This window comes from Sminthopsis crassicaudata, chromosome 2 (assembly GCF_048593235.1).
Source record: "Sminthopsis crassicaudata isolate SCR6 chromosome 2, ASM4859323v1, whole genome shotgun sequence".
NCBI classification, from domain to species: Eukaryota; Metazoa; Chordata; class Mammalia; order Dasyuromorphia; family Dasyuridae; genus Sminthopsis; species Sminthopsis crassicaudata.
In genome coordinates this window covers 583,331,415-583,345,183 of record NC_133618.1, presented here as the reverse complement: position 1 = coordinate 583,345,183, position 13,769 = coordinate 583,331,415, and the positions used below count along the sequence as shown (strand labels likewise).

The following is a 13,769-nucleotide window of genomic DNA, read 5'->3' as shown; positions in this document are numbered from 1 at the left end:
ACAGAGAGAGACTTAGAGATGGGAAGAGAGATAGAGAGAGATGGAAAGCTTAAGGGAGAAAGGAATGGGAAAAGATGGAGAAAAAGAAGAAAAAGGAGATAATGTGTAACAGAGGACTTTGGTCTCTGCTTTCTTTCAGAATTAATTATCATTCTTCTTGTTTATTTCATACTGATATAGATCCATCTCTTAGACTCCCTTGACTTATGAACCCTTGATGAAGTTATATATTAGGCATTCCCGACTCTAAAAATTTGCCTAAATGCTGAAGCTAGAAATTTGTGTCAGAAATGGAATTTCTCATCCCTTTGGTGATTTGTCTTGTAACTTTGTTCCTCTCTAGTGTGCCTCTTGAATGTTTTAGATCCTTGTTTTCAAAAATTTTGTAGGTAAACATTCCTATATTCTGGATGGTCTAGTATATGGCTGATCGTTGTGTAGAAAAATAAACATTATAGATGATTAGTCATAGCGATTTAGATCTAGAAGGAAGCAACGTGATCCTATTGATAAATCCTTAGCCATTGAGAAGAAAACCCATAGATAGAGGAGTGACCTTACAAAGTAACATATCTGGTAGGAATCTGGGGAAGAACTAGAAATGAGTCTGTCAAAGTTTTTTTCTTCTATTATGCAACCTTCTAAGTCAGACAACTTAATCACCAAAGAGATTTTTTTTCCACAAGTTTTCATACTTTACTTTCCAGTGATCCAATTTTCAATCAAATGAGAATTTATTAAGTCTGTACTATGTACTAACCACTGTGCTAGAAAATGGGTGTACAAGTAAAGAGAATAAATCAGTCCTTACCCATATGGATGGGTGATGAAAGAGGCAATGAAGGAGGCAATAAGTACATATAGAACACATAAACCATAAATGTAAAGTTATAAGTGCATTTAAATGTACACACAAAGTAACTAAATATAATTGTAGTTGTTTGGAAATTATCAAGTTGGAATAGTTGGAGGAACAAGAAAGGCTTCATGAAAAAGATATGCCTAAGGAGACCAGTAATCTGAATTTAGCTACAAGAATGTAGGAAATGTACCAATCTTTTGATATCTGTTAAACAGCCTTTTCCACTGAATTGTCATTTATTGCTTTTTCACTGAGAGGCTCTGCTATCAACTTGCTTCTATGCTTAATCACAACTATTAAGGAAAGTCCTGGAAAAGTCACAGTTCTGCTCTGCTTGGTGTGCCCAAATCAGAGAAGATGCTCTACTTCATGAGCAAAGCAGAATCACAACCACAGAAAGGAAATATGAGCTGTGAATATACAGAAAAATCTCTATCCCAAGTTTTCTAACCAATTACTTTTGACCACCTGTGGTTGAGTCTTCTGAGTTTATTTTGGACTGATTAGCCACAGCTGAATATATACTATACCCTGACCATAATATAGATATGTTTTTGGTTCTCTTATAAAACAAAGAAGGAACAACAATAACAGCTGCTAGGTGACTTCTTTCCACAGAAAAGTATTATAGCTCTTTTGTGACCATCACAAAGCTTTAGCATTGTTCCCCCTCTTTTGTCAGGAAACTATAATAAGTCCTCATCAAGACTGATTCCTCCTTTGCAATTACCTCTACCAGTTGGCTTGGTATTTGGGTTCAGGATGAGTATATTCCTTTCCATTCTTATCAGTCGCCTAGAATCTAGTGCCAAGACAAATTAAAATTTCCTAGAGCTTCATATAATAATGTTGGAGTGCTAACATATAGTTGGTATCATTTGATTTGAATTCATTTAGTTGTACTCAGACTCATACTTACCATATAAAGTGATTTCATAGAGTAATTACTAGATTCTATAAAATTATTGATAAACTTATGTTTTTCCCAACTTCTATGTATTGTAGATGCAATCTTATTTTAAGTGTTGGTGAATAAGAGTTGCTTTCAAATAGGAAAGGTGGCTGGCTTTTTGTTGTTGTTTTTATTGTCTAAGTTGATATTATTATTTTATTTTGTTTTTGCAAATCCTATGCATTATTCTGAAGAATTAAGTAAAAAGGATGACAATTAACTAACAGCATTTGCCTGTATATGAACCCAAGGAATGATTTTTAGTTCTAATTTCAAAAATTTATCTAGGGTGTCATCAGCAGTGCAATCAGTAAAAGGTTTATTAGGTTTCCAAAGATAACTTGGATTCTGACTCTATTATCTATGCAACAATTCATCTTTCCTTATAGTTCAGGAAAAAGGATTTCTTTTTTAGAATATTCTCTTTTAGAGAGCTCTCATTTAAATTGCTCATGATCTCCCTATATTTCCAAAGAAATGATTTTATCAGTGGAATCTAATGAGTCATCTGTGGAGTTAAAAGTGAAGAGATCTTAAAAATTGTCTAATGCAACTTCCTTATTTTATAGAAGGGAAAAAAAACTGAAGCCCAAAGGAAGTAACTTTCTGGAGGTCACAAAGCAAAGAAGTAAGAGATCGGAAACTTGTGTCCACATTTCCTTAATTCTAGACGAAAGCTCTTTCCAAAATCTGCAAAAGACCCTAAGCTTTTTTGAGTCTAGTTATAATATCTTCTGCAAGGAAAAAAAAGAAAAAACTATATCCTACAACACAGGAATTTTTAAGAATTTTGAAGCCATTATTTCTAAGAGAAATAAGTTGGATCATTATTTTCTTAAGTTATTCTTGTCTTGTAATTGTGTCCATAATTGCAATTTGCATTGTTAATATCATATATATATATATATATATGACACTCATGTATTTTGTTTTTCTATCATATTTATTTCCACACACTCCCCTTCTCCTTTAACCAGTGCAGTGAACCTTTCCTTATAACAAATACATTTTTTTAAAAAGTTTAGTAAAACTAATTAATATATAACTATGACCAATAGTATTAAGTAATATTCTACAAACATTAGCCCTATCTTGGCAATGAAGGGAAGAAGGTACTTCTTATCCTATTTCTTCTCCTGGAACCAATCTTGGTTATTAGATTTAATCTACATTCAATTTCATTTTGTTGTTCTTTTCATTTCTATAATTATAGTCTACATATATATAGGTTCCCCAATTCTGTTTATATCACTTTATATCCATTCCTATAAGTCTTCTCTTCTTTCTATGAGTTTTTCATTCATGCTTTCTTATGGCATAATAATAATAATAATATTAAATTAGTTAATTCATTCTTATAGCATAATAATAATAATACTAATTAATTAAAATATTAATTAATAATGATATTAAATTGCATTCCATCTGTTGTTAGCTGACTTTGAACTTGCACTTTAAAGGAAAGGCCTGATAGTGATAACTTTTTTGCATTCTAATTTTGTATCCTAAACCTGTCATGGGTTCCATATTTTAATAACAATTCAATTAAAAAATCATAATAGTGATAGGTAACTGCTATGTGGAAAGTATAAAGTGATGAGTAAAGAACAATTGGATTCAGACTTTTATTCAAATAGCTTATAATGTAATGGAGAAAGAAGAATGGAGAAAATATGAGAGGAAAAAAAAATTATCACTTCAAAGGCAGCAACTTAACAGAGGACTGGGAGCTCTTGAAAGAGGAAAAAAATATTTTCAATTGAGAGTAGGAAAGACTTCATAGAAGCAGAGCAGAACTGTGACTTTTCCAAGACTTTCCAAGACTTCAATGGAAAAAAAAAATTCAATAAACAGTCTATCCCTCTTACAAAAAGTAGAAAATACAAATGTATGAGAAAGATACAGAAAAGGTTGGAAGATGAGTTGGACTGGAGAATAGGTCAGTTTGGCTTGGAACCAAAAGATGGAGTTTCTTTTTAATGGAACCATAAAGAAGATGGTGTCCCTGATTCAAAAAAATACATGGCAGAGGGGAGGGTGTGAAAAGAATAGTAAGATAGGAGAGAATCAGGTTGTGAATAGCTTTGAATGCTGAACAGAGAATTTTTTATTTAATCATGGAGGTGGTAGTTGTGGAAGGGGTGATATGATCAAATCAGTACTTTAGAAAGACCACTTTTGACAGCTGAGTGGAAAATGGTCTGATAAAGGGAAAGACGTTAGGTAGGGAAATCAATCAGTAAATGTGAGGACAAGATGTGGTCAACCACAGGGTGGTAGAAGTGTCAAAGGAGAGAAATGGGTATAGATGATTGATATTATAAAGGTAGGATTGACCAAATTTGACAATTGGTTAGAAATGGATGTGACAGAAAATGAGAAGTTGAAAATGAGACCTAGGATATATCCTGGGTAACTGGAAATTTTACAATCCTTTTGACAGTAGTGGCAATGTTAGGCAGAAAAAAGGGCTTAGGAAGATATTGTCTTTTTTATTAGTAGTAAAGTAAGAGATAATGTCACCTGCTAAGACTAAGGAAGGAGGCTTGAAAGGCTATGGGAAGTATGAAAAAGAATCAATAAGAAATGGATAAAGGGATTTGCATGCAACTTGAAAGATCCATCTGAGGTTATTTTTGGTAGAGTCAACTACTGTGGTTTTGAGATTTTCTCCAGCAATATCCAGCTCCTCATGAGTAGGAAATAAAGTAGGCAAATGGAAAGAGTTATCAACATTATATGTACAGCAGAAAATTAAGGGGACATGACATTTATTTGAGGCTTCAAATACCAACATTATTATCATGGCTAATTATGGCTGAAACCTAGATAGAGAGGGAATTGTAGCCAGAATCATTCATTAGAAGAATAGGAAGAAATTAAGAAGTCTTAAAATTGTAAAGAGGGTGAAGAATAGGAAAAGTAGGGAGTGAGGGGACAAAAACAGATGGATAGGAGATTATGATTACACAAAAGAATTCCAGAGATCTTAGAGGTGCAGTGGGTTCTGGTAATGAAATTTAGATATGATTTTCACAGCACATAGTTTTAATTGAACCAATATCATTAATTAATCCCACCTCCTTGAGTTCAAAATTAGAGTATTCCTTTATAATGCCAGCCTTGAGGGACAGAACTGGCACATTTCTTATAAATTTAGTTGTATCATATAAGAGATTCATGTAAACAAACAACTATTATTATTCCCAATACATATAAAAGTTCATGAAACAAGGAGCAGTGTTTATCAGGGCTACCATAATTTTCCCCAAAGCTCTTAGATCACTTTCTTTTTCTATGGCCTTATTAATTATCCTCTTGTCCATGAATACTATAGATATTATCAGACCCATCTCCCAGTGGAAGATGATATTGTACAAAGAAGTTCAGTAATTTATATAGTACCACATGATACATCTCAGCTGCAGTGGAACTAGAATCCAAGTCTTTGGACTCCTTACCTTGTTTTAACTGAACCATTGCATGCTTTTGTGTTAGTTTTAAAGTATGTCCACTGCAGGCAGTTCACTCTATTAGCGGAGCTGATGGAATGTGAGTTTTGATTCATTTCAAAATGACACCTGGTTTTGGATTTGCTCAGTCCTAAAATTAGGCGATAATTACTCTAGGCAAGCAGTTCAAGGCTGACAGAATGGCTCCTCCTCAGATCTCATCCCCAGGTAGACTCTTTCATACAGTCTGCTCTGTGTCAACCTCTTCCACTCTCTTCTCTCCAGTACAGAAAGGTTAGTTGAGCCAGAATCAGAGGTTATTAATAAAGGTTTGCAAAGGTCATCAGAAACAAATGGAGAAAATGTTTCAGAGGTGCTATTTCCAGTACTGGGCTGTCAGCTTCTCACTAGAGCTGCTAGGTAATCAGCTGCTCCTTGACAGGAGGGAATTCCTTGGGGAGAGTGTCCACAGTGCTCTGTGAGTTTGCAAACTAATGAAACCACAAGATGCAATGACTGTTTCCTTCCTTGGATAGGAATGCAGATTTCAGGAAGGCAAAGCTGCCTAGCTCAGCCAGTCCTTCAGTTAGCTCATCAGGGACTATGCAGAGTTGCAGAATGAGTTGAAAAAAAAAAAAAGAAAGAAAGAAAGAAAAAAGAAAAAAAAAAGATGAATAGATCTCTTTCCCCCTTCCCTAACCACCCCCTGAAAGATAGTCCATTTGTAGATGTCTTTCCCAATGGGGCTGGGGGATACTTCCAATTTATGAATAATTCAGATGAAGAGGAGGTAGATTTTTATAAGTATTCAAATGATTTTTTGATTGGTCAGCAAAATAATTATCATTCCATCTACCACATTATTATTTTTTAACCAATTCTCTAGGGCTTTTAAGAAAAATACTAAATCGTCCTTGTCCTATAAAATAGTGGTAATAGTTTTATCTTGTAGAGTGCTTTGAGATCCTAAAGAAGGGTAACAAAATGAGAACTTAGCCACCACAAGGGAACATGCTTTGGCTATGGGCTGCAATACATATTGCTGGTAGGTTAGAAGCTTAGAAGCATATAAAATTAGCCCAGGAGAGAAGAAAGGATGGAGAGTGAGAAAACTTGCTGCCATTGTCTTAGTTGGATAGGCCCCAGTGCATAGAACTTGGAAGGAGAGAAGTGAAGAGACTATGAGCAGGAATGTGACAGGAAGCCCTGTCCTTCTTTAGTATCTCCCTTGAAGTGATGGAAGGAAATAGAAGCTTTCAGGCCTCTGCTCTTGAAACTGGCCAACTAGACTTTTGTAGAAGGATGTGGGGTTCCTTTTAATGGGTTCTTGATTTAAGAGAAATCATAAATACAATGAATTAGGAGTGAAATGATACTTCCCTACCAAAAAAAAATTCCCCTGGGAATCTCTCTTTGGTTCACTTTCATGTTTTAGTCTCTCTCTCTCGTTATCAGAAATTGCAGCTAGTCAGATGACTCTGAAGTCCAGTCCTGCAGGATATGTAATATTGACATAGGCATCTGAACCTAATTTCCTTCCCACAGGCAAGGAAAGAAGCTGGACTAGAAACCCAGATACCCCGGTTCTTAGAATACTAAACCTTATTTTCCTTACATGTTAAATAAGAGGATTGAACTAACCTGGAATTGTAAAGATTGTTCCTTCCTGCTCTAATATCACACTGATTACAAACGGACTAAATTCATCTCTTCTCTGATTCCCTAAAATTAGTTTTTCCTGTTTGTTATAGTGTGATATGGCACCACCTACTGTCTATTCTGTACACTGCAAGTAATATCCAATCATAGAACATATATTGTCAGCATAAGTTGGTATACTTTCTCTCATATATCCAGTAATTTCCCCTTTACTTCTGTGTCTAGAGGTATATGTGCTGCACTGAGTCAGACAAGACAAGGGCTTCTGAGTTAGAGGCAAATGTTCACTTGGTCAAGATTTTTGCATCAGTTACAAGAAGAAATAATTTTATCACCTTTTCAGCCAAAGATTCCATTTAAAAGGCAAAGATGCTCCATCATTGGGCTGATATTTACAGGTCATGATCACGTAGACACTTAGGTAGGAATACTTAGATATTCAAGCTAACAGTGTGTTTGTTATATACATTAAGGGAGTTTGGCTGGAAAAAAGTACAAATCATTGCTTAATTATGGTTTTATTTCATCATTGATCCCTGAGGGCAATCCTTAGTTTTTCAGCAGATTTTTATAATATCTTTACAATTGCTACCAGCATCAAATGGAGAATTTTGTTTTGTTTTGTTTTTAAGAAAACTTTCACTTGGAAGAAATAGTACTACTATCATGTGAAAAAAAAAGTTTACTTATAGGTAGAAAGTTAATCAACAGGAGTGACAGGATAGGCATTTGTATCATTACAAGGACAGTGTGACACTTGGGGCCAGCAAATGATCCTTATTAAGATGTGTAGTTGCTTCCTCTGCACTTCTTGTTCTATCACCATGGCATATAACATGAGAGAGACAGGGAGATGAAAACACTAGACAAAGAAGGGCTATGATCTTTGAACTGAGATCACATATGAGCAAATTTAAAGCCAGAAGGAGCTTTGGACAATCGTATGGTCAGGAAATAAGAGCCCAGAGCAGTTAAGTGGCAGCACAGTGCATAGTACATACTAGGTATCTAATAAATGCTTATTGATTGATTAGTTTCCTGGTATTCCTATAAGTAACGAATCAAATCTTTCTTTCCGAAGCTATTTCTGACCATGTAACCCTCAGAGTTCTTTCATAGTACAATTAGCAATCCTGCAGCTAATCTTTTTTATGACTATGGTATCAAGAAATCTCCAAAAGGACCTCCATTTTGAAGAACTGTATTTGAAATCAGAGGAACTAAGTTCAAACCCTTTGTTATTTACTCCTTATAGGAGAGGGAGCTAGTCACCGTTGTCACTCAGTTTTTTCATCCCTCAAATGAGGCCTTTTCTCATAGCTCCCTGACAGTGCAAAAGCCCCTAATAAAGGTTCTGTTCTCCTCTTAGAGCTAAATTGAGCTTAGTGGTCAGAATTGGTAGTTAGGGAATCAGGTAAATGAATCATAGGGACATTCCTTTTTTAGTCTGTTTCAACATGGAGAAATGATCTTCCTCTCTCACTTGTGTAAATAGTGCTGATCATGATGTGACTTTGAGCATGCTGTGTCCTGTCCATCTCAAAGACCAGCTGTATTTTCTTGGGGGAGAGTAGCATACTCCCAAGCTGGGTAAGGAACTTTGAGGAGATCTATCTACAAGATCTTCTTGTTTGGGGCTTGTTTTCCCTTTTGTCTCCACAGGTCCCTTGGAACATGTGCATTTGTCACTTCCCTTTGTCACCACCAAGAACAAAGAGGTCAATGCAACAGCTGTGCTGTGGCCCAGCCAAGTAGGGACCCTGACTTATGTGTGGTGGCACGGGAACAACACAGAGGTAGGTCACCAAGAAATCACCTCCTTTCTCTGAAGCCTTTTTTCCATCTCTGAAGTGCAAAACATCTCCTACTGATCCACAGCCCTATGTCTCACCCACTCTCAGAATCAAATGAAAGAAAATTTTGAAAAGAAAAAAATGAAGCTTCTCAGACTCTAAATACAAGAAGGCAAGTTTGTAGAATGTTAGTGCCCTAGGAGGACTTTTGAGACCTTACCTTCTCCTTTGAAAGTTGGTGAAACAGATCCAGAGAGAGACAGTGTGGTGCCCAAATTCACCCAGATTTTGTTACAGAAACTGGACTAGAAGTAATTTTGTTTACCAAATTTTAATCCCCAAAATCTGATATTTGAAATGCTAAGTAGGGAGTGGATCTTGTGCCTGTCTCAGAGAATGTTAGAATTGGATGGTACTTTATAGATTGTCTTATTCAGCTCCCCCTTTTCTTGGTCTAGAAAGAGTAAAACAAAATGGCATGGACATAAGTCAGTGATAGAACCAATGCAAGAATCCTGGTGTCCTGACTAAGGCCAGAGGTCATTCTGTGACACCAGCTGGCTTCTTCTCAGTTGTATGTCATGGTCACCAAGTCAAATATGGCTGAAATACTTAAACAAATTTTTCTTTATAACATTCTTATTTTATTAGTGAAACTTGTAGCAAGTGTAGGGATGAGGACTGAAAGGCCCAAAGAAATGAAATGACTCTCAGGATCACATAGTTTCTAAGACATGATTCAAAGCCAGGTTTTTTTTGACTTTTTAGTCCAGTGCTCTAGTACTACCCAATGCAAAAAATGATATGGTAAAACCAGAAGGCTATGGGTTTCTTGTCTATCTAGTCCATGTCGGATTTGAAACATCTTCTCTGGAACTTCCAAAGCGCAGTATTTCCCTCTTGCTAACTCTGGAAATGAAGTAACTTTTGTGTTAGACATCTTGATCTTTGAGCAATGTCACTTTTAATTTGGAGACATTATCCTTTGGGCTGAGTGCATCTTATGTAAATCAGGAAGCCTCTTCACTAGAGCTCAATTTCTGTTTTAACTGGAGAGGTGTCTTTGCATAGCCCCAGGGAGTAGAAAGACATCATGTACCTATCTAGTTATGCTTCTTGCATGACTATGGACTAGAGCCCATATCTGGCTTCCCTCCCACTTCTGCTACAAATAAAGCACAAAGAAGGCCTACTTCTCCCTGTTAAATTATGTGTGCAAATGTGGCCCATTACCTCTCTCTAGTGGATGAAGAATGTAGTTAGTTTGACCCTCAGAGAGAAAAGGGGATTAAAAAGTCTGCTTTCCTCTGTGTCATTGCAGGGTATTTTGTAGGTTTTTCCCTTCTTGGACACACACACACACACACACACACACACACACACACACACACACACACCCTTTTCTCCAAGGAGCATTAATATTATCAGAACTTAGTTTTATACCTGATGTTTCCCTTTCCTTTACATAGGCTTAAATGAATTTTGATTTAAAAATTAATTAAGTGAACTCAAGGAAAGACTGAAAAGCAATGTTTGTGGGGAGTGAGTCGAGGGAGGTCACTAGGCTAATAATCTTTCCCTTCTGTACTCCCATGGCCAATTCTTTTGCAAGGCACCATACCAAGTGACTTTGATTCTTCTATTTTTCCATTTAGTTTCCCCAATCCACTATCCAATTAGTACCTACTTCCTTATTCAGAAAGAAGGGCAGATTTCCCAGCAGCTACCTTGTAGAAAAGTCCCCACAGGGCTACTCAGAGGAATCCAGGGCAGGCAGAGTTCCTGATTTTCTAGCCAGTAGCCTAGTTCCCTTAGATGGTCAAAAAATCTTGCATAGGGCCAGAGTAAACCAGGGTTTCTAAACTAGTCAGAATCTCTTTTCAATCCGAGGAATTACTTGACAATGGGATATTGACAAATACATTCCACATGCCAACCAACTGTGACCCATTTTATTGATCTCAGATTGCACTTTCTAGAAATGGTTTTCACAAGGACAGTTTACTCAGACTTGGATTCAGAAGTCCTGCATTTCAGTTGTTACTCAGTACCTGTGTGGCTATGCAAGTCAATTAACTTTACTTGTGCTTCATTTTTATCACCTGAAAAATTAAGGGGTCTACTGAGACATAATCTAAGCTCGGTTATACAACTTCTCAGAGACTCCACATTATAGTTCTAATGTTAAAATATTTTACAAGCATTGAAAAATACCTCTCCCAGTTATATCGATGTCATCATTTCTGATAATTATGACTCTAGTTCCTAGCCCAGACTCTGGCACATTTTTTTAAATCTTAATAATAGCTTTTTATTTTCAAAATACGTGCAAAGAGTTTTCTTTTTTTATTAAAACTTTTTTATTTTCAAAAGACATGCGTGGATAATTTTTCAACATTGACCCTTGCAAAACCTTGTTGTTCCAAATTTCATCCCCCTTCCCACTACCCTCTCTTCTAGATAGAAAGTAATCCAATATATGTTAAACTTGTTAAAAATATATGAATACATATATGTATACAATCATCATGCTGCACAAGAAAAACCAGATCAAAAAGGAAATAAAAATGAGAAAGAAAACAAAATGCAAGCAAACAACAACAAAAACAGTGAAAATGCTATGTTGTAATCCACATTCAGTTCCCACAGTCTTCTCTCTGGGTGTAGATAGCTCTCTTCATCATAAGATCATTGGAACTGGTCTGAATCATTCATTGTTGAAAAGAGCCAAGTCCATCACAGTTGATCATTACATAATCTTGTTGCCCTGTACAATGTTCTCTTGGTTCTAGCCACTTCACTTAGCATCAGCTCATATAAGTCTCTCCAGGCCTCTCTGAAATCTTCCTGCTGATTGTTTCTTATAGAACAATAACATTGCCTAACATTCATATATCATAACATATTCAGCCAGTCCCCAACTGATGGGCATCATTACTTTCTAGTTCCTTGTCACTACAAAAGGGGCTGCTACAAACATTTTTGTACATGTGGTCACTTTCTGGCACATTTTACACGCTTAATAAAAGATTATTGATTGACTAAGTGATTGACTAAATAACAATATTGACAGGAGAGAGGGAGAGACAGGGGAAAAAAAACAGCCTTGTCTTTCAATTCTGTGCTTCTGTTTGTGTGATTATAGCCACTGATCACCCTGGAGGGAAGCAAGTCATTTAAGTTTACTTCAGAAGGAATGAACACCATAACAGTACAGGTCTCAGCTGGGAGTGCTATTCTTCAGGATACAAAAACCATTGCAGTATATGGTAAGTACATCTTTGCGAAACAATTGCTTTCAAGACAAAGTGAGTAGCATTGGTGTGAGTCTATGGAAATAGGGACAGGACTCTTAGGTGTTGCCTGGGAAAGATTAGCAAACAAGGTTTAGAACAGGATCTTAGAGGTCATTTCTTGCAACAACCTTATTTTTAAAGAGGAGAAAACTGACACCTCAGAATAATATTTATTACATTTATATATATATGTATATAATTGAAGAAAATCTCAGTTTCATCTAGAAGTTACTAAAAATAAAGATGTAATTTAGTTTTTCCATCCACATTCATGAAATTATCCCAAGGAGCCTATTGATTTCAAGGTAAGAACTCCTGACTTAAGTTGTCTATTGATATATTGCTTTGAGGACAGGAGCATACCAGTGCTCATATATCTACTGAAGGGATGATGAACTAAAGTGTTTGGAAGTCAAATCATTTGATCAAGGAAAGATTCCTTGGTTCTACAGAGAAATTCCATTTTTTGCTCATGTAAACTGTTTCTTTACTCTTATCTCACCAACTGGATAACATCCAGAAATTCATTTAGAAGTAAAACTAAATATGGTCTAAAGGTAAAAACAGCTTCAGAAACACGGGAGCTGGAATAACCACATGCTTAGCACACTCTTTTCATTAGTTAACTGGGAGGGACTGGGAAGTAGTTAAACCAATACTTCCTTCCTTTCTCCCCTCCCTCTGTCTTCCTTCCCTCCCCCCTTTTACTTCCTTCCTCTTCTTTCCAACATTCTGTACACCATTTTACACTAATGCACAGTACTATATATAGCCAGTATCTGTCAAAGATGGGATTTGGGCACATTCAAGGCTTTCTGTTTGCAGAAAGTTGTCAGTATCATTATATGATACTGTTTTTCAATGTATCATCTCCTTTTGTAATTTTGTTTTTTAAAGATTTAGTAGACAGTGTCCAGACAAAGTTCAAGGAATATGAAAGAGTTGGAGAGGCTCTATAGACGCAATATTTTTTCTAGTCTGTTAAAGCTCTTTTAAGTTTAGGGTCTAGGAATATCTTATCAATAGAATTGAGACTTAGGGTCATTCTGGGGAGTATTAAGAGTTGTATTCAGTGGGTCTTGTATTTAGTATCTCTGATCTAGAAGCTTTCATTCTGTAATAGCTGAGGCCTTTTTTTTTTCAGGAACCTTCTCTCTGGCCTTTTTCATAGTCAGCTCAGTTTTACTCTCCTGTTCTCTCCCTATCATCTTGTAATATCTTTCCCCTTTCTTTTCTGCCCTCATGTCATCATCACAAAAAATGTTTCTTAGTTCCTTTGATGACTCTTGTGACTAAACAATTTGCTGGCCTCTTGTTTCGAATCTGAATATTAGAGTTTAAGATGGAACCTTAGAGATTATTTCACAAGAGGAAACTAATCCTTGGGAACAAGAGAGAATTGCCCAATGTCATAGTGTCACAAAGTCAAAATAAGAAATAAGTCTCATGCTTCTGAATTCAGAATTTTTCCTGCCATCTCCTGCTTCTCAGTACCTTCCCTTTTCATAATTTCAAAGGAAGTAGCATGTCACAGTGTGAAGAGTGTTGGATTTAGAATCAGATGACTAAGTGTCAAGTTTGGTTCTACTATTTAATAATTCTTTGATGTCAAGTAAGTCAATAAACATTTATTAAGTGCCTACTATGTGGAGGAACCATGCTAGACAAAATGGATATCAAGTACTAAGTTATTAAACATTCCCTACTCACACTGTCCTTACATTCTCATGTCAGGTATGGGGAGAGTGGGAAAGA

The 13,769-nt window shown here is 36.1% G+C and overlaps 1 protein-coding gene across 1 annotated transcript in view; it reads left to right on the top strand.

The window, feature by feature from the left end:
* The window catches only part of SORCS1 (sortilin related VPS10 domain containing receptor 1), a 726,370-nt gene that overhangs the window by 675,919 nt on the left and 36,682 nt on the right, over nucleotides 1-13,769 (top strand). The window contains 2 exon segments of the mRNA XM_074295531.1: nucleotides 8,588-8,721; nucleotides 11,864-11,987. Coding sequence (XP_074151632.1) covers nucleotides 8,588-8,721; nucleotides 11,864-11,987 — 258 coding nt within the window.